This window comes from Carcharhinus amblyrhynchos, chromosome 24 (genome assembly GCF_965287045.1).
Source record: "Carcharhinus amblyrhynchos chromosome 24, sCarAmb.v2.hapA, whole genome shotgun sequence".
NCBI classification, from domain to species: domain Eukaryota; kingdom Metazoa; phylum Chordata; class Chondrichthyes; order Carcharhiniformes; family Carcharhinidae; genus Carcharhinus; species Carcharhinus amblyrhynchos.
Genome location: NC_137347.1, coordinates 3,452,621 through 3,476,895, shown reverse-complemented (window position 1 = coordinate 3,476,895; position 24,275 = coordinate 3,452,621). Strand labels below are relative to the sequence as shown.

The window sequence follows — 24,275 nt, the reverse complement described above, 5'->3', positions numbered from 1 at the left end:
AAATTTATTTATTAGTCACAAATAAGCTTACATTCATACTGTAATGAAGTTACTGTGAAAATCCCCGAGTTGCCATACTTCGGCACCAGTTTGGATACAGTGAGAGAGTTTAACATGGCCAATGCACCTAACCTGCACATCTTTGGACTGTAGGAGGAAACCGGAGCACCTGGAGGAAACCCATGCAAACGCAGGGAGAATGTGCAAGCTCCACTCAGACAGTGACCCATGCTGGGAATTGAGCCCAGGTTCCTGGTGCTGTGAGGCAGCAGTGCTAATCACTGTGCCACGATGCCGCCCCGTGGACCATGTAGATCCAGTTTCTTCTTGATTGAAGATAGTGAAGGCCCCAAGCCTCACTCTCTATTTATCCACCGACGAGTAGAAGTGCCCTCATGCAGTTCCCATTTCTCCCAGCTCCCTCAAGGTTGCTTGTTGACCATTGTCGTACAAAATCACTTCCCAGTAGCTTGAATTGTCTTAGCACTAATGACATAGTAATAAGCTGTAAACTGAATTGATCATTGGTTCATTCTGTTAATGATTTACACATCTCCAAAAGCCCTTTAAGCAATGTCATTCTGTCATTCAAGCAATAATGGGTGATTCATTTATGTTCCAATATTCTACGTGGGCATATTGAGAATAAACAAAATGGGAATTTTCTTGGATGAAGTGGATCTTAGTGGAGGAATAATAGATAACTTAATGATGTCTTTTCAATCTACTACATTATGAGGGGGAAGTAATGTTGTCTTAGATGTAAGGAATCACTAACCTTTTTACTCAAGCAGAGGTGAGAGAGAGAAAGGAGGAAACGAGCATCCTAAGCCATGTTTAATTGTTATTGATGGCAACAGTGAATCTTTTGCCACTTGCGAAGTCTGTGGAAGCTGGAAAAAGTGCACTGAAAAGCAGGCTTACAGAATGGTAATATCCTGGCTACACAAGATAGTGAGTGGGAGAATTTGAAACATCTGTACAAAATGATCTCAGTGCCAGTTGAATCAACAGATTGTGGTGGTGAGTGGAGGGCAGATCCTCAAACAGCGAGTAGGTGAGATTACCTGAGGGGTTATTGTGTATGTTCCTGAATGTCCCATAGCAACTCCTTACAAATCAGTGGATATTTGCAATAGGACACTTTTCTGTCATCTTGGTAGGGAATAGTTCTTGACAAACAGTGTAGAGAGGGGAACAGTACATGTAACTTAGGGAGAGGAGGAACATCAGAGAAGTAATATGTCTATAATTGGAAAGAATTATAATGCCAATTCCACTGTTTTCCACTCCTCTTCCAATCACTATGCCATGTAGTTCAACTTTTATTAATTTTGCTTATGTATTCTGCCCCTCAGTAAATACCACTCATCCATCAGCTCTGTTGTAACTGATCTACCATGACTCTGTGTCCCCTTAACCTATCAAATTTAACATCCTTATCACTGCATCAAAATCCCTACACAGAATTGCTGGACCCAACACTACAGTCCCGTCTTTTCCCACATCACCTCTTTATCTGTTTTAGTTTCCTAAGGAATCTCTCCTGCCTCCTCTTAAGTCATTTTAGGACTTGAGGTTGATTTCTGGCCATAAATGCTGAGTGATAACTTTAGTACAGATGGAGCTTTGGCGAGAGCACTGGGAGTTGAATGATTGGAAAGTTAGGGTCAGAGGGGAAACAGGTGCTCTTTGCGTTTGTCTCTTCTAATTTTTTCACCCTTTAGGAATTGGTTCTTGCTTAACAATATGAGTAGAAGCTAACTGGTAAGAATCTAGTTAGTAGTAGAGGTATATTTTATACAGAAGTTATAAATATGTGAAAACTATAATTACGTAATTAATTAAAACACATTGTGATGGCAGGTGATGTGCTAAGTCTGGAGCATGGAGGTGCTCCTGGATGGCAGTATGATCCAAGGCAAACATGTCTCTAGTAAGTTTTTGCAGCTCAAGGAACTTTGGCTCAGAGTCGTTGAGCTGGAGACTGAGCTGCAGACACTGTGAAGCATCAGGGAGGGGGAAAGTTACCTGGTTGCTTTGTTCCAAGAAGTATTCACTCCACTGTGAGTGAAAGGGGTAAGGAGTGCAGGAACACAGCCTTTTGCAATTGTCTGACAGGTTTGAGGTTCAGATGAGAGTGGTGGCTGTAGGGTGGATGAACAGACTGACCATGATACCATGGAAGCCACTCAGGTGGCAGGAGTAAAAAGCACTAGAGTGGTAGTGGGGGACAGTGCGCTGCGGAGGCTTGACACTTCTTTGCAAGCGAGAATCCAGAATGCTTTTGCACCATGCCAGGGTTCAGGACATCTCCACAGGCTGGAGAGGAACTTGCAAAGGAGGGGGAATACCCAGTTGTCGTGATCCGCATAGATAACAATGACATAGGTAGAACTCGGAAAGAGGTTCTGCATTGAATGAAAAGTTGAGCACCAAATTGGAAAAACAGAACTTCAAAAACAAATAATTTCTGGGTTATCACAAAATTGTTTCAAGTCTGCACCGATTATCCGACAGAGCAGTTCACTTAGGCCCATCCCCCCCCCACTCCGTATCCTCATAAAAGCACATTTTTACTCTGCTAATTCCCCTAATCTATACATCTTTGGAAACTAAGGAGCAATTTAGCATGGTCAGTCCATCTAACCTGTGTATCTTTGGACTGTGGGAGGAAACCAGAGCACCCAGAGGAAACCCCTGCAGACACGGGGAGAATGTAATTTGGCTATGAGGAGAGGCTGAATAAACTAGGCTTGTACTCGTTAGAGTTTAGAAGAATGAGGGGAGATCTCATTGAGACATATAAGATGATGAATGGGATGGATAGGATAGAGGTGGAGAGACTCTTCCCACTCAGAAAGAACAGTAGGACTAGGGGGCACAGCCTCAAGATAAAGGGGGGGGGGGCGGTTTAGAACGGAGTTGAGGAGGAACTTCTTCACTCAAAGGGTGGTGAATCTCTGGAATTCCCAGCCCGTTGAAGTGGTGGAGGCTGCCTCGCTAAATATTTTTAAGACGCGGGTTGATGGGTTTTTGATAAGCGAGGGGATTAAGGGTTATGGGGAGAGGGCGGGAATGTGGAACTGAGCCACGACAGATCAGCCATGATCTTATTGAATGGCGGGGCAGGCTCGAAGGGCTAGATGGCCTACTCCTGCTCCTATTTCTTATGTTCTTATGTTCTTACATAAATTGTGCCATTGATAAGACGCAGCATGGGTTCACAAAGGGCAGGTCATGTTTGACTAATTGGGTGGAATTCTTTGAGAACGTATGTGCACAGTGGACACTTCACACTGTCTGCAGCTCAGTCTCCAGCTCAACGACTCTGGATGTGGTGTATCTAGATTTCCAGAAGGCATTTGACAAGGTGCCACACGAAAGACTGCTACATAAGATAATGGTGCATAGTGTTGTGGGTAATATATTAGCATGGATAAAGGATTGGTAAACTAACAGAAAGCAAAGAATGGGGGTAAATGGGTGTTTTTCTCGTTGGCGATCAGTAATTAGTGAGGTGCCTCAGGGATCAGTGTCGGGACTGCAATTGTTTACGAGTTACAGAGATGATTTGCAGTTGGGAACCAAGTGTAGTTTCAAAATTCGCTGGTGATACTAAGATGGGTGAAAGAGCAAAGTGTGCAGAGGATGTTGAATGTCTGCAAAGGGGTATAGTCTAAGTGACTGGGTGAGGGTCTGGCAGATGGAGAACAATGTGGGTAAATGTGAGGTCATTCATGTTGGTAGGAATAACAGCAAAATGGACTATTATTTAAATAGTAAAAAATTGCAGCATGCTGCTGTGCAGAGATCTGGGTGTCCTTGAGCAAGAATCTCAAGGAGTTGATTTGCAGGTGCAGCAAGTAATTACAAAGGCAAATGGAATTTGGGGTGAATGGAGGTTCAGATTTATAGCTCACTCCGATTGGAGGTGTGAAGGGGGACACAAGGCCTCAGTGGCAGGGTGGAGTAAGTTTATTGGTGTTTTTATTGGGCGCCCTTTAAAGATGGCACCCCAATCTCTGAGCAGCCAGCTTTTACTGGCATGTTTAAGCCTCTTATAGGACGGATGTCAGAGGTAGGTTCTTTACCCAGAGGGTGGTGGGGGAATGGGATGCCCTGCCTGCTGCAGTTGTAGATGCACCTAGTTTGGGGGCGTTTAAGAGGTCCGTGGATAGGTTTATGGATGGAAAGGGATTGGTTTAGGTTAGAGGGTCATTGCTTTTTTCTTAATTGGTCGGCGCAACATCGTGGGCCGAAGGGCCTGTTCTGCGCTGTAATGTTCTATGTTCTATGTTCTTTGATGGCATGAATCTCACTACATTGATTAGCTTTGGCAAAGTGTGGTAGAATCTGGAGAGAAACATACCAGAAACAACATTCTGTTATTCAATGGTACGATTTCATCTAGCAAATGTGCAAAGATCCTGCAAATCGAGCATAATGTAGAAAATGTAAACTTGTTGCATTTTGGCGCGAATAATAAAAAATATGCATATTAGGCAATAGTGAGTTTGCAAACTTCATGCATGAATCACAGAAAGCTAGTATGCAGGTACAGCATGTAATTAGAAAAGCTAACAAACTATTATTGTGAGGGGACTTGAATATAAAAATAGGGAAGTTATGCTTCAGTTGTACAGGAGACTGGTCAGACCGCATTTGTGTGCCATACTTGCCTCCTCATTTAAGGAAGGATATAAATGCATTGGCAACAGTTCAGAGAAAGTTAACTGAAGTTATACAAGAAATGGGCCAATTATGAGGAAAGACTGGATGGGCTAATCTTGTATCTGCTAAAGTGACTTCATTGATCCTGATGGAACTTGACAGGATGGAGAAGATGTTTCCTCTTATGAAAGAATCTAGAACTAGGTGTCACTGTTTTCTTCTCTGTCTATTTAAGACAGAAATGAGAAGAAATGATTTCTGTCAGAGTATAGGGAGTCTTTGGAACTCCCTTCCCCAAAAGGCAGTGGAAACAGAGTCTTTGAATATTTTCAAGACAGAAGTGATAGATTCTTGATTAACAAGGGAGTAGGTTACAGTCAGATTAGCCATGATCTTACTGAATGGCAGAGCAGGCTCAAAAGTTCAAGTGATATACCCCTGCTCCAGTTCATGTGTTTGAAGGGAAATTTCAGAATGGAGTAGCACAGCTGCTGAAAGCTATCTCCTGATGTGGATATGGGTTTGAGCAGTAGTGCAGGGAAGTTCGGGAGACAATGCTGTGAATGTAAAGAAAACTGTCACAACACTGGAAGAATATATTGACTGACACGAGCTAAATAAAATTACTTCAGTTCCAACAACATTGATTTAAAAACAGCTCATTCATGACTTAATCGGAAAACAAAATACTGTGGGTGCTCAAAAGCCTAAACAAACACCATTGGAAATACTCAGCAGTTGAGGCAGTATCGGCAGAAGAGAAACAAATTCAGAAAAATGACTTTTGACAAAGCTGGTACAAGTTAGCGATGTGACTGGTTTTAAGTAAGTGTACACCTATAGAAATTGATTGAGGAGGAAAGAACAATATTGATGTAAAAGAACAGACTCTGCATCACCTGTGCTTGCTTGGGAAGGGCTGTGCAACACAGAGGATGTTGGAAGTATTGAAAGAGCAGACCAGGGCAGTGGTCTGTGGTCCTGATGAGACTTCCAAGTGGTTTGTAGACTGCTGTACAATGCAAAGCATTGAGACTAGTCTCCAGAGAGAAACGTTTGACAAGCCTTTTTCCTCGGATGGAGAAAGCTAGCACGAGGGGGCATAGCTTTAAATTAAGGGGTGGTAGTTATAGGACGGATGTCAGGGGTAGGTTCTTTACCCAGAGGGTGGTGAGGGATTGGAATGCCCTGCCTGCTGCAGTTGTAAATGCGCCTAGTTTGGGGGCATTTAAGAGATCCGTGGATAGGTTTATGGAAGGAAAGGGTTTGGTTTAGGTTAGAGGGTCATTGCTTTTTAACTGGTCGGCGTGACATCGTGGGCCGAAGGGCCTGTTCTGCGCTGTAATGTTCTATGTTCTATGTTCTAAACCTTTGTCTCCAAGTATGGTCCAAATATTGGAGACTCACCAATGCAGCTCTGAAGCACCTGCTACCATCCTCAATGACATACAACTGTGAGATTAAATGTTGGAGGAACAAACAACATGGAACCTGATATGAGACTAAAGTTCTCCAATTTTGAACCAGACATCACCTCACCAGTGCCTCATCAAAAGCGTGCCTTCCTATTAATTCTGTTGAGGCTCTTTTGCAATGGCAAGCAAGTATTACAAGATCGGCCCTGCCTAAATGATGTGTAATCAAAAATGTCTGAATACCATTAGTCTTGGATGTTCAGGAGGAGTATTCACTTTAGAATGCTGAGAGAGGAGGGAAAGGTACTGAATGGTAATATCAGACTGAAGATTCCAACAAATGGTGGAGAATGATCAACTGAATGTGGAGGTTGTTGGAAAGGAAGGTAAGGACAAGGGAAATGTTGATTCTCAGAGGAAGGGGAAGAGTTCAAAGTATAATTGCAGTTAGTAGGATGGACACAGTTGAAGACCTGGACCCTATTTTAACATTTTGATTCTAAGTGCTGGGTGACTGGAAACTGGGAGTGGTTCAGATCTGACTTTTAGACTCGTACTCAGGCGTCCCCATACACACCCTGCCTGAAAATATCAGCAATTCCGAATCATGCTGCAGAAGACTGTGGGTGGGGCTTAACATACCTGAAATCCTGCAGCTTCAATCACCGCCTCCAACTGAGCATGTGCAGAAAGAAAAATGATAGAATGCAGCTCTCTTGCCACATCAAACAGGTGCTAGAATGTGGAGACTAAAGTATTTTCACAGTAACTTCATTGCCGTATAAATGTAAGCCTACTTGTGACAAATAAATAAAAAACTTCTACATTGATCCCATGCCAGATAATGTGTCCCTTTGTCCCCACAGACATCTCCTCCCCCCGCACCCCGCCTCCCCCAGTACTTAGACCAACCGCGGGCCCCTTCCCTTCCCCTTCTACCACCACCAATCTCAGGCAGAGTGGCAGTGGATCCCCCCACCCCCTGCTCACTGATCTCAGGCAGAATGGCAGCGGATACCCCCTCCCCTCATAATTGGAGAGCCCGAATTAGACTGCTGTGGAACATGTCTGTTTCGTTCCAATTCTGGATGGACAAACGCGGTGGTAAAGAGGGGGAAGTGCTGGTAAAGTTGAATGTCCAGCCCATTAAGTCATTTTAAATGGCCGTCACGCCCATTATGGGCACTATCCTGATCGCAGCCATTTTTGGGCCTTGCTAAAGGGGGAATTGGCGCAGAGGTGGGTGCGGATCGTGCTACTCACCACATGCCTGACTTCAAGTTTTTGCACCTGAAAATGGGCACAACATGATGGTAAAATCAGGCCCATGGTGTCCTATGTTGGAAAGAATTCGTCAACTGAAGAAAAAAGAAAAACGTTGGAAGCATTGATATGGAAGATGATGCCATCAGAACATAGAGAATGGAGATGGAGCAACTGGGAAAATGGCATCGAGTTCTTACAGGAAGTGGGGTGCGGTGAAGTGTATTCAGTGAAACTGAGTTCAAGTAGAAACCAGTTCACTAGAAGTTGAGGAAGGGAAAAGTTGGCAGCTGAGCACATGAAGAATGGGAGAAAGATAGAAATAGGAAGAAAATTTGATTAGATTTTCTGATAGAAAGAACGTAGGAAATACAGTCATCAATGTACCTGAAGAAGAGATGGAAGAGGGAGGGCTAGTCAGGATTACAAGAAAAGGTTCTACATACTCCACAGGAAGGCAAGCATAAATAGGGCCCATAAATAGGGTTCTCAAGTAAATGAGAAAAATGAATTTTTTTCATTCGAAGAAAATGAGTGCAAGTACTTCAATTTAAGAATAATTTCAACCATGTAAAGGAGAGTGGTTGTGGATGGAGACTGGTTGTACTTCTATTCAAGGGATGTTGAGGGCCCTCACACTATCTTGACAGGGAAATTAAATGCCCATTGCAAAAAATATGTTGTTCATTCCAGGAAACTGGCAAATGTTAAAATGATAAAGGCTGTCAGAAAAGTTGCAGATTGAGGTGTGAAGAGACTGAGCAAGAGGGAAAGAAAAGGAAGAAGATAGGAAGAACTCCATTTCCTGGGGCAAGAATAAGCTGAAGTAGAACTTCATAACAACTGATATCTCCTGTATTTAGACATGAAGTTGAGTGGGTTGTCAGAAAAATTTACAGAATTTGTACTGGTCACTTTCCATTCTATTAATCCTCATAAAATAATATGTTCATTTGTACACTATGGGCCCGATTTTATCATTGCAGCAGGTGCAAAAACGTGGTAAAGTTGGGCATGAGGCCATTAATGCGATCAGTGCTGGCTTCCACACAGATGCCCAACTTATCAATGCCCGAAAATGGCCACGATCTGATTCGCGCCTGAAACAGTTTAAATGCATTTGCTGCATTTAAATTGAAATAATGGGCTGCCCGTCCAACTTTACCAGCATTTCCCCCTTTACCATCACGTTCGCGCACCTAGATTTGGCGCGAAAGAGACCTGCTCAGCAAAGGTCTGTTTTGAGCGCTCCAGTTTCTGAAGAGGTAGGTTCAGAGCTTCCGACGGCTCTCTGTTGGATCAGTGGTGAGGAGGGGGGGATGCGGGCCAGTTCATTCTCTGGTGAGGAGAGTGGGGGTGTGGGGGAAGAGATGAAAGGCCCGATCATTTTCTGGTGGGGTGGGAGGAGGAGGAGACGACTCAGGTGAATCTCTGGTCGGGGGGTGGGGTGGTGGTGGAGGGAGGGACAGATCATTCTGTGGTGGATGGGGAGGAGGGAGGCCAGTTCATTCTCTGGGGAGCGGGAGGGAGGCCAGATTGTTGTCTGGTTAGTGGGGGGGAGAAAGGACAGAGGGAGGCCAGATCGCTCTCTGGTGCGGATAGAGATTGGGTGGCGTTTGTGGGGGGGAGGAGGAGCTGCCACTCTGCGGGAAATCGGTGGGAGCAAAGGGGATAGAGGGTCAAGATCGGTCTGGGTAACAGGGATGGGGTGTTGGGTGGATAAGGGGGGGCAGCTATGTTGTGGGGGTGGGGCAATGCCTGTGAGGGCCATTGCCCCCGCTTTTTGTTCCTGGGCCGCTTTATCTGCTTTTTGCGACCTGGGAGTGATTTGACAGGGACGCGTTTTTCACATTTTTTTCTCACTGCGCACGTGCAGTTCAGAGCTCCAATCATTTCCGGTACAATAAGCCCAGCTCACACGCAATTCAGACCTGCAATTTTTTTTCCAGCTAAGTGCGTATAGAGGCGCCTGAGAACAGATTTCCAAGTCAGATCTGAATTGCACCCAGATTCAGCACTTAGAACGAAAATGGTAAAATCGGGCCCTAGATCTGAAGTTAACAAGTTTTGTTTTAACAACAGTACCATTTAGAATCTTTGCAAAAATTCCTGAAAGCTGTTGCATGATTCTTGATGATTTTAATGTGTGAACATTAGCAACAGTATAAAACACATTCTGGCTAATTGGTTTGCTAATGCGAAGTGTAGCTCCTGACATCGTATTATACGCACAGTGGCTAGATGCAAGGTTAATTCAGTCTCATTAACTGCTACTGGATATCATTATTAGGATGCTGTGATGATGATGTACTGCAGTGTATTCTATCTTTTCAAGGAGAAGCAATCTTGGGTACAATTTTGGTATTATCAATGCAGGAAAAAAACAGTAATGTTTGTTCGGGTGAAATCCTGCTTGGGAGATGTTCTTTGTTCTGGGAAATAAAAATTTTTCTCCATGCTGTGTTGTAAAGGAATACATATTTGCTGAGCATTTAACCCCAAGATATGGACCTTTGTAAGTCAATTTAATCACTATCTGTTGTACAACGCCTCCATGTTGATTAGTGTATGTTCTAATAGCATGAGTTCAGGTAGCGTGACTTGCATCTTTCCTGGAAAAAGGTATCTGTGTGTTCGGTGAAAACAATTGCCACATATATGGCTTTTATCATGGAAAAATGTCCCAAGCTGTTTCTCAGAAGTGTAACCATACAAAAATTGACACCATAAAATCATGCCAGAGCAAACCACTACTGGCTTAAAGAGTGAAAATTATTCATGATGACCATTCAGGGGACATGGAGGTTCCTTCAGTCCTGGAGGTTGAGGGATATGCCAAGGGGTACGGTAAATGGGCATTCCAGGCGCACAGGCAGGAGGTAATTCTCCTCCATTGGGCAGGGAGGAAATTTTATTCTTTTTGGGGGGGAGTTTGTTCTCCTTTTCTATGGGTGGGAAGAATTTGGTGGGATGGATCCATTTGTGCGTTTTGGGGTTTCGGAGTGTTCCCCTTGTCCAACAGCGTGTTCCAATGTCTGTATGGATGTGGTTGTTAAAAGAATGACTTTGCACATCTACACCACTGGTGAATTTGTTCAAGTTTTTCTGCAGTACATCAATGTTTTTAATGTACATTCTGAACATTGACTGACATTGCTATCTACTTGCATTACTTTTGCATAGTTTGGAGGGCCTCCTGTGCCCCCTGTGGATAGAAGACATGTTACCTACTGTCTATCGGCTCCACAAAGGCATCAGCAAAATGTCAGAGAACCTTGGAGCATATGCTGTGCCCCACTGTGCTATAATTCAGTGTTCTTGCTGACTACCTTTTGTAACCGGTTCCAGCACCTATACCAGTCAGAATACTTTAAGATGTGCAGGCTGGCTTCATGTGGTGCTTGTATCACACAAACTTGGGCACCCTGGTGAGTCACTCAGTAGCACATTTGGTGCTTGCTGTAAGCAACTCTTCAAATGAGCAGGCAGCACCAAGCCTGCCAAGCTACCTGATTGGAAGTAATGGGCACAAGTTAATGACACATTACAATACCTTCACCCATTTTCAGACCCTGTCCAATTTCACAGGCAAAAGAGTTATAAATATAGTATATCTTCACACACCCTTTGGGGAATAGTGGGGCAAGTGGTGGAAGCATTACCAAGCACATTGTCAGCCTGTTGAACTGCAGTGAACTCTCCTTCTGTGAATAAAAAGTACTGGCATTGGACTTGAAATGCAGGTGCCGGTGTTGGACTGGGGTAAGCTTAGTAAGAAGTCCCACAACACCAGGTTAAAGTCCAACAGGTTTATTTGGCAGCTCTAGCTTTTGGAGCCTCAGGTGCCTTCTTCAGGTGAGTGAGGACTTGTGTTCACAATCAGAGCATGTTTATGCCCTGTTTGTGAACACAAGTCCTCACTCACTTGAAGAAGAAGCTTGAGGCTCCAAAAGCTAATGCTGCCAAATAAACCTGTTGGACTTTAACCTGGTGTTGTGAGACTTTTTATTGGACTTGAACCTAGAGCTTCTGGTCCAGTGGTAGGGACTGCTGAAACTGAACAACAAGGGCTTCTTACAAATACATTAGAAGAAAAAGATGAAGCAGTTGTAATGTGCAGCCTTTAAAAACAAATGTGGCTGAAATAACTGAAAATAAAGTGGCAGAGTTGTCAAATTATTATTTTTCATCAGTCATCACAGTGGACGAAGAGGCTATATGACATTTAGGGGAAACTAATAATGAGTCAAGGACTGGAATTCAGTACAGTTAACTTTGCAAGAAAGCAGTTTTAAAAATAAATGATAGCACTAAATACTGACAAAGCTCCAAGACCTTATGGTTTAAAAGGCTGTAGGCTGTAGATAGTGAAATAGTAATTATTTCAACCATAATCTTCCACATTTCTTTCAATTTAGGAATTGTCTGTTTGGATTGCAAATGTAAATCCATTATTTAAGTACAGTAAAAGAGAAGAAAAGGTAGATAGATTATAGATTTGTTAGTCAATGACTGTTTTGGGGATGCTCTTTGTATCTATAATTAAAAATAGGGTACTGCATTCTTGGAGAAATTTAAGCAGTCTAGTAAGGGCAACATGGATTTATAAACATAGGTCACCCCTAACAAAGCTGTCTGAATGTTATGAGAAACTAAATGAAGTAGTAGTTAGGGAAATGCCTCTGGATGTAGCCTTACATGGCCTTCCAGAAGATATTCAGTAAGGGTTCCACATGAGACACCATGAGCTAAAATTAACGCCCACAAAATTGAAGACAATTTTTTTGTTAAAGTTTATTTATGAGTGTCACAAGTAGGCTTACGTTAACATTGCAATGAAGTTACTGTGAAAATCCCCTAGTTGCCACACTCTGGCGCCAGTTCAGATACACTGCTGGAGAATTTAGCATGGCTAGTGCACCAACCAGCATGTCTTTCAGACTGTGGAAGGAAACCAGAGCACCCAGAGTAAACCTACGCAGACACAGGGAGAATATGGAGACACTGCACTGACACTGCCCGAGGCCAGAATTAAACCCAGGCCCCTGGTGCTGAGAGGCAGCAGTGCTAACCAATGTGCCACCCCTACTGACAGGGATTAAAGGTTATGGTTATATTTTTGAATTGGTTGGAAATGACTTGTGGTGTTACTAAAGGATCGATGTAGATGTTTCAACTAATCAGTATACTTAGTGATTTAGATAATGCATCAGACAGCCATTTATCAAAGTTTAATGATGGTACATGGTTTAGTGGCAGAGTAATGTAGAAAGCAGTTTAAAATTACTGTGATGTTGATAGATTAAGTGAGTGGTGTTACGGGCAGGGGAAGGGTGATAAAATGATTCCCATTTTTTCCATCTTGACTAACCGTAACAAGTCGTGTTTTAAAGAAAAAGTATTTTATCACGAATTTAAAAAATAAGTAAATGTTTAATTTTAATACCCAAATGTAATTATAATAACAGACTCACACAAGAGAAGGTGATTTCTAAAGAGGTGACATGTACTTAGGTTTTTAAAAGTATTCAAAAAGTTACCATTACTCTTGACTTTTAAGATAAAAGCTGGAAATACTACAAGCCTGACAATTTCTTTTACTGAGAAAACATAGGTTGGAGGGCTCTGGTGATGAATTCACAGTGCCTTCTCCTGACAACAAAGCATTTACAGTAAGAATTCTCACAACACCAGGTTAAAGTCCAACAGGTTTATTTGGTAGCAAAAGTCACTAGCTTTCAGAGTGCTTGCTGCCCCTTCATCAGGTGAGTAGGAATTCTGTTCACAGACAGGGTATATAAAGACACAAACTCAATTTACAAAATAATGATTGGAATACAAGTCTTCACAGGTAATCAAGTCTTAAAGGTACAGCTAATGTAAGTGGAGAGAGGGTTAAGCACAGGTTAAAGAGAAGTGTATTGTCTCCAAACAGGACAGTTAGTGAGATTTTGCAAGTTTTGCAGTTTCAAATATATTTGCAGCAAGGAGGAGGGTCACCTAATGCCCTTTATTCCATCTTTTTAGAATGCAAATTATTAATTCACCATGCTGTTCTTAAACAAATTAAAGTATTCTGTTTCCATGCATTTATGGGTACACCTGCATGGGTGTGACTGTGGGCAAAACTTTGGCAGATAAGTTCCAGTATAGGTAAGTGTGAGGCCATTCATTTATAATAAGCTTGTCATACCTTTTTTGCATGTGACATTTCAATTTTTTTCCTCACTCAAGAGGCCAATGGGCAGATTTTGGAAAAATAAGGTTTGGCACAATATTAACATGCATTTCAAAATAAAGTTGAGGAATGAAGAAACAACTTGCTGAGAAAATATATTACAATGTCCAAGAAATAAATTGATAATTTTAAAAGTGCCATTAATAAAGATGACCATTTGAAAGATAGAAGGTAAGAGTGTGTGTGATCTGTTCACACCCAATCTCCTGACGCAACTGTAGTTGTGTGAGGCTGAGTCACTGAGTAAGATTGCAAGTGAACCAGACACAGGTGGAATTTTTACATCCTGTCCACCATGGGAATCTCCACAGGCAGGACACAGACCATACAAAGGTCTGTTGACCTCGGGCAGGAATTTCCAGTCTTGGGGTGAGCGCGACTGAAAAATCATGCACACATTCTTACTCCCTCTATCTCCCACAGTCACACCCAAGGCAGTGAGTCTATACGCCACTACCCCAACACCATAGTCAGCCTCTTCCCACCAGGACTGACAGTTTTTCCCTTCCTCTCCCATCCAACCTGCCTGGCCCAGTTGAGCACCATCTTCCCCCTCAACGTGTCCTCCAACTAGTCACTCTTTCCCCCATCCCGAAAACCTTGTAGCAAACCAGTGATGCTGGTGTTCACTGCTCCTTCACATTTACTGCAGATAGGATCACAAATAATTGGAGAAACAGTTCCTTTCAAACTCTTCCACTCCATTTGCCAGCAGCTTGTAAAGTGCCTTCAGGGGCCACATTGGGAGAATTTGTGTACTGCAGGATGAACAAGCCTGATTTAGAATCAAGGAAATATCTGATGTAATTTTTAAAGTGGAAAAGCCAGGAACTATGGCGATCTATAGAGATTAAGGAGTTCCATGTGTATGGATCGCAAGAGTGTATTGGTGAGATACAAAAATGGATAAAAAAGACAATTGGAAAATTAAACTTTAAAGCTCGATGGCTAGAACACAAAATGGTAGAGCCTTGTCTTTCTAAAGCTATACAAAGCCCTGGTTAAACTACATTTGGAATACTCTTTTTAGATCTGAACAACACACATTAGAAAATAATACAGTTCAAGTTCCCCACAATATTTCAATATGATTGTGATGAGATATTCCATAAATTAGGTTCATCTCGTTTTACCTGGAATATAGAAGGTTAAGGGTAATCTGATTCTGTTTGTTAAAGATGAAATAGATACGGATAAACCTTTTTCACTAGTGGAGAGTCTAGGACAAGTTGTCACAAGATGTTAGAATGCTATTAAAATTGTTTTGTATTGTATTGCACAAAACAATTGTATTTTGTGCAAAAGTAAAATCGAACTACAAAATCTATGTTTTAAAACCATACCTGGGCAACGACAAAGGGAACAGGGTGTTCTCTGCAATTGATACATTTCAATCGTCAGAGGGTTGTGTTCAGGAAGCAGTAAACAGATTGAGCTGAAGAAGCAACAGCAGAAGAGAGAAGGGCAGCCATCTCAGGAAACAGCTCAGTCAGAGTTGAAGCACTTGACAAAAGATCATTTTCTTTGCTGAACTGAAAACCATTCCCAAGTCTTGGTCATTTAAGCTGTACAGCATGATAGTCACTGGCTAGATTTGACCAGTAGATTTATGGATGTTGTTTGGGAACGGACGGATCTCAGTGGTGTTCAAGATTACAGGGGAACTAGATGCTTTTGGGTTTGTCTTCTGCGAGCAACCAAGTGCTTGATCATGTTTCAAGATCTTTCTGCTACTTTACTAAATATTTTTATTGTTGAAAGAAAAAGAGGTCTGAGTTCTCTCAGTTTCCACAAGTGTTTCTACCTAACAAAATACAAAAGAAATACACCATATGAGACTAATGTTTCAAGTTGGAACACTCTCTTACAATGTTAGGTAAAAAAAAGGGGACATAACCTTAAAATCAGAGCCAGGACGTTCAGAGGAGAAGTTGGGGAACACATATTCACACCAAGTTGGGTAGAAGTGTGGAATGTCTTACACAAAAAGCAGTGGATGCTAGTGGAATTAATAGTTACAATATTTGAAACCAAGGCTGGTACCCTGAGTTAGAATACAGATCAACCATGATCACAATGAGAAGGGTAGGATAAACTATGAAGCTGGGCTAGCGCTTAATATAAAAAAAAGCAAGAGTTTTTATAAATATATAAAAAGGAAGAGGCTGGCTAGGGTGAACGTTGGACCCTTAGAGGATGAGAGGGGGGACTTAGTGGTAGGGGATGGGGAAATGGCTGAGGCCTTGAATAACTTTTTTGTTTCGGTCTTCACGGAGGAGGATGTGAATAATTTGCCGGGTGTTAGCGATGGAAAGATGGTAGGACTGGAGGGTCTCAATGACATTATTGTTACTAGAGAGGCGGTGCTCGACAGACTGGAGGGACTGATTGTGGACAAGTCCCCAGGACCGGATGGAATGCATCCAAGGGTTCTGAAAGAAATGACGGAGGTGATAGTGGATGCCTTGGTGGTTATTTTCCAAACGTTGCTGGATTCCGGGGAAGTGCCGGAAGATTGGAACACAGCTAACGTTACGCCGTTGTTTAAGAAGGGTGGCAGGCAAAAGGCAGGGAATTATAGGCCGGTTAGTTTAACGTCTGTTGTAGATAAAATGTTAGAATCCGTCATCAAGGAGGAAATAGCGAGGCATCTTGAAGGGAATTGCTTGATAGAGCAGACGCAGCACGGTTTCGTTAAGGGGAAGTCGTGTCTGACAAATTTATTGGGGTTCTATGAGGATGTGTCTAGGGCGGTGGATAGAAGAGAGCCGGTGGATGTGGTCTTCCTTGATTTTCAGAAGGCGTTTGACAAGGTACCTCACAAGAGTTATTGCAGAAGGTAAGGGGACATGGAGTTGGGGGTAGGGTGTTAGCGTGGATAGAGGATTGGCTGTCAAATAGGAGGCAGAGAGTGGGGGGTCAATGGGTGCTATTCGGATTGGCGGTTGGTGACTAGTGGAGTGCCCCAGGGGTCGGTGCTGGGGCCTCAGCTATTTACCATTTATATAGATGATCTGGAGGAGGGAACCGAGTGTATGGTGTCGAAATTTGCTGATGACTCCAAGATTGGGGGAACGGCAAATTGTGCGGAGGGTGTGGAGAGTCTGCAGAAGGATATAGATAGGCTGGGCGAATGGGCCAGGAACTGGCAAATGGAATTTAATGTTGGCAAGCGCGAGGTGGTCCACTTTGGTAGGAATAATGGTAGGAAGGACTATTACTTACGTGGCGAAAAACTGCAGCAGGCGACAGTGCAGAGGGACCTCAGGGTCCTGTGCATGAGTCGCAAAAACCCAGCCTGCAGGTGCAGCAGGTGGTCAGGAAGGCTAATGGGATGCTGGCCTTCATAGCGAGGGGGATTGAATATAAAAGTAGGGAGGTCTTGCTGCAGCTGTATAGGGCACTGGTGAGGTCGCAGCTGGAGTGCTGTGTGCAGTTTTGGTCGCCGCACTTACGCAAGGATATTTTGGCCTTGGAGGGAGTGCAGAGGAGGTTTACTAGGCTGATGCCGGAGTTGAGGGTGTTAAGCTATGAGGAGAGGCTGAATAAACTAGGCTTGTACTCGTTAGAGTTTAGAAGAATGAGGGGAGATCTCATTGAGACATATAAGATGATGAATGGGATGGATAGGATAGAGGTGGAGAGACTCTTCCCGCTCAGAAAGAACAGTAGGACTAGGGGGCACAGCCTCAAGATAAAGGGGGGGCGGTTTAGAACGGAGTTAAGAAGGAACTTCTTCACTCAAAGGGTGGTGAATCTCTGGAATTCTCTGCCCGTTGAAGTGGTGGAGGCTGCCTCGCTAAATATTTTTAAGACGTGGGTTGATGGGTTTTTGATAAGTGAGGGGATTAAGGGTTATGGGGAGAGGGCGGGAAAGTGGAACTGAGCTGCGACAGATCAGCCATGATCTTATTGAATGGCGGGGCAGGCTCGAAGGGCTAGATAGCCTACTCCTGCTCCTATTTCTTATGTTCTTATGTTCAATGAATAAGGAACAGGCTCAAGGTGTAAAATACTCAGCTGTGTTCCAATGTACCTACCCTATTTCAAGTTATTAGAAGATCTTTATGTATTTCATGTCTAGTTATCTGATTGCTTTAAATTTGCATACCACATACTGGGTAGACTCCAAATAGTTCCAACTTACTTATTTCGATAGTTACCCAGGAAATATTAGATACATTAAACCCTCACCAAACACCTGGCTAACTAGACAACTAGCATCCCAATCCTCAACAATTCCACACTTCTTGAGCCCTGAGCAGGGGAGCACTTGGGGCCTAGCCATTTCCCTGTCTTGTTTCTCCTGATTTCTCTCCCCTGCCAATTCTCTCAATATTTCTTGTGTAATAAATTTCTACAAATGCACCAATGAGATGTGTCATTTTAATTTGGGATTGGGGGTTAGGATGGGTGGCAGCAGAGGAAGTGTGCTCCATTTGCCACTTGCTCTTTCCAGCCCTGACTGTGAGGTTTGGGATGAGATTGATGTTGCCAGTGCTGTAATCTTAGCAATTGAAAGGCCAGTGATGATCGTGCATGCGCCCTGTTACACACTTCCCTCATAAAGATTGCAACCTTGTGCACAATTGTGCATGCACAGAATTGGTATGTTATTCCATTTTACTTCATAAAAATCAGTGCATTTTGAAATAAATGAATTTTGTGATGTACTCTGAGATGTGTCAACGCGATAAATTGCCATATAATGCAAATATTTATATTCTGTATTTACAATTGTGCAAACACAGAAACAGTAGCAGTGTTGCTGTATCCTGAGAAAATCTTTGATTTACTTTTCAGAGCATGGAATCTACAGGAGTGCCATCTGTCCCACTAATGATTGGATGTGGAATTGCCTGCATGGCTCTTTTGACATTGCTGGCTGTATATGCTGCTTTTTGGAGGTACTGTACATCAATGTTGTAATTACATGCAAAATAGCAATTGTTAAAACTGCACCATAATAATATTGCTCTGTGCAGTCCTCTTCACTGTGTTCTGATTACAAAATAGGCAGTGGAGTATTCATTAATTCTGCTATCAAATGTTATAGTTGTTCATTTAACCAGAAGTCATGTTTTTATGCACTCATGACAGAAAAGAAGTTTAATTTTTTTCTTATTTTGTTATCTAGTTATTACTTTCCTTCAACCTACAGGAATATATATTACAGCCTGACGGTTGGTTTCTTTGCAACAAAGAGAGTTTAACATGCTCACGTATATCGAATGCAGATTCACTGGTTTTAATCTAGCCCACAGTTTTTGATAGCTGTTTGCACTATTTCCAACCATGATAGATTTTGCAAAGTGAATGGAGCCAAGCTATCAATTACAGCCAAGGTACTCATGAGAGATGTAGAGAGTGATTATGTTTCAGGAGAATAATTAAGTTCATCATTAAAACTGCACTGAATGCAACTCATTTATCTGCTCACTGTAAAATAGATTTGTTTCTGGATTTAGAGTCTATGCCTCAGTTTGAGAAGAGTGTTTATTTATCTGGCCTTTGGAGACAGATGTATATTGCAATAAAACAGAATACAGGGATAAGTATTTTATGTTCAATGACTCTGGTTCTCACTACATGTACCTAAACAATGAGCAGATAAGGTAAGTAGGACATGTAGGAATGGTCATTGCCACTAAACAAAAGTAATATAACAATCCCGTTGTGCAAAAACATAACTGCTGTCTGACCATCAGGATATTAAGCAACGGTTTGCTATTAATCTCTTTAAAGAGTACATGTTGCTTGCTGTGTTTTTATAATGATATAAAGACACCAATCTTGTAAACTTGTTGTTGGTTCATTTTTTAAAATTAAGCACGCGAAAACATATATTCTTGGATAGAAAGCCGGAAGCTGTGTGCTGTATTCTCTTCATAGGCCAAAGCGAAACTGAGACTGGATCACATGACAAATTTCCCTTTTGGTGATGAAATGTTACTATGCCATCAAGGAATGTTACAACATCCTCGTTTCTTTTTTTCAACAGATATTTTCTCCCCACCTTCCAATACATTTCATATACAGTTATAATTATGTAGGTGTACAGAACTGATGAAACTGAGTTTCTAAAGTGCAGAGGTGAGTTGCTGGTAAGCCGAGATCTTACAATGGCAACCTTGTCTGGAGGTGTCTGTAATTGCTCAGCTGTGGAATTGTCATTTTTGGAAGTTTTTCTTGATTGCATTTTGGATCCTGTCCACATGCAGAAGGACTGCATGGTTGTTGAGGAGCTAGAAGGACCTGATTTGCCCTCTTTTCACTGTAGCAGATTGAGTTGTGTTCAGTGCAGTTTAATAATGCATTTAATTATTCCCGTCATTGATTCCATAGGATCTTGGCTCTGGAAAAATCCTTGTCATGTTGCCTGGTTGCCACTAACCTTCTGTGGGATCCTGGATGTTAACTTGTTGTCCAACTGTCAACTTGGCAATTCTGTACCCTCATTTTTATCATCCACATTGGTCATAAGGACATAAGAATATAAGAAATAGGAGCAGGAGTAGGCCATCGAGCCCTTCGAGCCTGCCCCGCCATTCAATAAGATCATGGCTGATCTGTCGTGGCTCAGTTTCACTTTCCCGCCCTCTCCCCATAACCCTTAATCCCTTCGCTTATCAAAAACCCATCAACCCGCGTCTTAAAAATATTTAGCGAGGCAGCATCCACCACTTCAATGGGCAGAGAATTCACCACCCTTTGAGTGAAGAAGTTCCTCCTCAAATCCGTTCTAAACCGCCCCCCCTTTATCTTGAGGCTGTGCCCCCTAGTCCCACTGTCCTTTCTGAGTGGGAAGAGTCTCTCCACCTCTATCCTATCCATCCCATTCATCATCTTATATGTCTCAATGAGATCTCCCCTCATTCTTCTAAACTCTAACGAGTACAAGCCTAGTTTAATCAGCCTCTCCTCATAGCTCAACACCCTCAATTCCGGCATCAGCCTAGTAAACCTCCTCTGCACTCCCTCCAAGGCCAAAATATCCTTGCGTAAGTGCGGCGACCAAAACTGCACACAGTACTCCAGCCGCGGCCTCACCAATGCCCTATACAGCTGCAGCAAGACCTCCCTACTTTTATATTCAATCCCCCTCGCTATGAAGGTCAGCATCCCATTCGCCTTCCTGACCACCTGCTGCACCTGCAGGCTGGGTTTTTGCGACTCATGCACAAGGACCCCGAGGTCCCTCTGCACTGTCGCCTGCTGCAGTTTTTCACCACATAAGTAATAGTCCTTCCTACCGTTATTCCTACCAAAGTGGACCACCTCGCGCTTGCCAACATTAAATTCCATTTGCCAGTTCCTGGCCCATTCGCCCAGCCTATCTATATCCTTCTGCAGACTCTCCACACCCTCCGCACAATTTGCCGTTCCACCAATCTTGGTGTCATCAGCAAATTTCGACACCATACACTCGGTTCCCTCCTCCAGATCATCTATATAAATGGTAAATAGCTGAGGCCCCAGCACCGATCCCTGGGGCACTCCACTAGTCACCAACCACCAATCCGAATAGCACCCATTGACCCCCACTCTCTGCCTCCTATTTGACAACCAATCCTCTATCCACGCTAACACCCTACCCCCAACTCCATGTCCCCTTACCTTCTGCAATAACCTCTTGTGAGGTACCTTGTCAAACGCCTTCTAAAAATCAAGAAAGACCACATCCACCCGCTCTCCTCTATCCACCGCCCTAGACACATCCTCATAGAACTCCAATAAATTTGTCAGACACGACTTCCCCTTAACGAAACCGTGCTGCGTCTGCTCTATCAAGCAATTCCCCTCAAGATGCCTCGCTATTTCCTCCTTGATGACGGATTCTAACATTTTACCTACAACAGACGTTAAACTAACCGGCCTATAATTCCCTGCCTTTTGCCTGCCACCCTTCTTAAACAACGGCGTAACATTAGCCGTTTTCCAATCTTCCGGCACTTCCCCGGAATCCAGCAACGTTTGGAAAATAACCACCAAGGCATCCACTATCACCTCCGTCATTTCTTTCAGAACCCTTGGATGCATTCCATCCAGTCCTGGGGACTTGTCCACAATCAGTCCCTCCAGTCTGTCGAGCACCGCCTCTCTAGTAACAATAATGTCATTGAGACCCTCCTGTCCTACCATCTTTCCATCATTAACACCCGGCAAATTATTCACATCCTCCTCCATGAAGACCGAAACAAAAAAGTTATTCAAGGCCTCAGCCATTTCCCCATCCCCTACCACTAAGACCTCCTCTCATCCTCTAAGGGTCCAACGTTCACCCTAGCCAGCCTCTTCCTTTTTATATATTTGTAAAAACTTGTCTTCTCTTGTAGTTTCAGAAGTTGATCATTAGCTTCTGAGGGTGTAGAAATGGGCAAAAGTAGCTAAGTCAGCCCACATTGCTCTGCTGAACATGGAGTGCTGCCGCTAAAGGAATTGTTGTACTTAAAGGTGTCATTTTCAAATGTAAAATCACAATGTGTAGGTCTTGCTTGGTCTGTCAACACTGGGGAATGAGGCATTTCAGGATGTTCAGCATTTGTTAAACCTAGGGTAATGAGGAGAAATAGTGTGATCAACATTGCACTTTTCACACATCCTGAAATGGCTTACCAGTAGGTTGCAGACCGCAATGATCTGTCTGGGCGCACCAAAAAACTGAAATAGAATTTAAAGTGTGCACGACAATTATCGAATAATGGTAAAATAGTGATGATGACAATAAAGCCAATGCCATGGATGTGAAAGGTCGAATGTCACTTTGGACCAAGGATGGTTAGGAACTACACTTGAGTCAATGACCACAATCTAGTGACCTTGCTAGCCACCAGCGCAAATCCCATAATGGCTATTAAATCCCGTGAGCAGCCGGAACAGGATTTAGCAGGCAGCAAGATCTGTTTGAGTCCCCAAATGCATAAACCTGATTTCCATATATGATAATATTTTAACGTTATTAAAGGGTTGATGCTATAATGTCCACCATGAAGTATCCGACCCTCCTGGTGGTGTGGATGCTAGCACGATTCATTGCTGGTTTTCAAAAATTAAAACCAGTGATAATGAGCAGAGAAGGGACTGCGGAAGCTCCCTCAAGTTGAAATGCCTGGGTATTGCCCCCTGGACAGTGATGTGGAACTATCCTCCTCCATTGGCGGGCTTTCCCTTCTGTCTATGGAACAGTTTGCCTGCATGGTGGGGTGGGGGGAGGTGGGTGTGTTTGTTGTGGAAGGGGGGGCGGGGGGCGTTGGGGGCTGCAGGGTGTCTTTAATTATACTTCAAGATTGGGATGCTCTTTAAAAATTATGCCCCAGTCTCAGAATCCTGACATTGCCAATGTGTTTAGGCCTCACCCTTCCAGCTGGCTGTATGATGTGTGCTAGCACTCTGAAATTGCACAGTGTTGCTAAATCAGGCCATTAAGGTGGGATTTTCCCAGAAAAATTCTGAGGGCATGATCTTATAAAAAAAATTCTACATGCCAAAGGAGCAAGAAAACGGGAGTGAATGGCACTGTTTTTATTTGGTAAGATGAGTTGCAATCTTAAGGCACTTTGTGCAATAAAAGAACCTCAATGTGGTTCTCATCATCATGGACTCTCTGGGCTTGTGACTCACCCAAAGTGACTATACCGTTAACAATAGAGAGCTGCATATAAACGCTAACTGTCATGCAAGGAAGATGGCTGCTAGATGAAGAGCCCCAAAGTTCATGGAGAAAACTGGGCCATCTGCTAAATGCTTTGGAGGTGAGAAGGGACCTTTTCTTCCCTCTGGATGAGCAACAAGCCAGGGATCGTGCTGGCAACAAGTCATTGGAGACGATGTTGGCGGCAGAAGTCAGTGCCCATACTGGCACAGAGGCCTGGCCGCCAGTGCTGGAAGATACTAAATGATCTCATTTGGTGCAAAGGTGAGTGTCCATTCTGTCCTGCCATCAGTCCCGTACGTCATGCTTACAAATCTCGATCCACCCTCTGACACTTCACTAATGACATTCAAATGCATGCAAATTGCCATCTTCGGACATTTTGGGAATGAAGCTGATCAAGCCTGGAAAAAATGGCTGATAATAATGGGAACTGGCTGTAAACAGGTACATTTCTGAAATATCGTTGCCACCTTGCCTCACCAAGCAACTGGTGGGATGAGGTTGTAGGATCGCGCCCTACATATCACAGTAGTGTGAAAACAGGAGCATCAGCCTTTTGGGTAAGCTTGGCACTGCAACCTTTGGCACTGTCAATTTTTTTTGACAGCTGGGAGCTTTGTGCTGGTGGAGTAGCTGACCCTATGTCTGCCGATGAAGCTGGCTTCAGAGCATTCAGATGCCATTGCACAGGATGCCCCAGTCAAAGATTGACCTCTCCCTTTGCTAACCAACCCCCCTTGCCGACCATCACCTCTGTCGAGCAAACCCTCTGCATAAGGCCACCATCATTGTCCCGCTGTATTCTGGTACCATCCCTGGCCCACTTGTGCCCAACTGGGCAATGCCAGGGTGTCAGGTGGACACTGCCAGATTGGCATCACCCAATGAGCACTTCAATGGCCTCCAACTCTCCCCAGCTCGGGTATGGCGCCTGGTCTCTGCTACTGCAGGGTGGTAGTGAATCTTGCCAGCAAGACATCTCACTGACAAGGGTGGAAGGAGCTATGCTGAACTCAATAACCACATTTAA

At 43.4% G+C, this 24,275-nt stretch overlaps 1 protein-coding gene across 6 annotated transcripts in view; it reads left to right on the top strand.

Annotated features, from left to right (window-relative positions):
- The window catches only part of adgrb2 (adhesion G protein-coupled receptor B2), a 930,376-nt gene that overhangs the window by 717,191 nt on the left and 188,910 nt on the right, over positions 1 to 24,275 (top strand). For all 6 annotated transcript variants that reach the window (XM_080211622.1, XM_080211621.1, XM_080211620.1 and 3 more), the window contains one exon: positions 18,394 to 18,497. In XM_080211622.1, the coding sequence (XP_080067748.1) occupies positions 18,394 to 18,497 (104 nt within the window). The remainder of the gene's footprint in view (positions 1 to 18,393; positions 18,498 to 24,275) is intronic.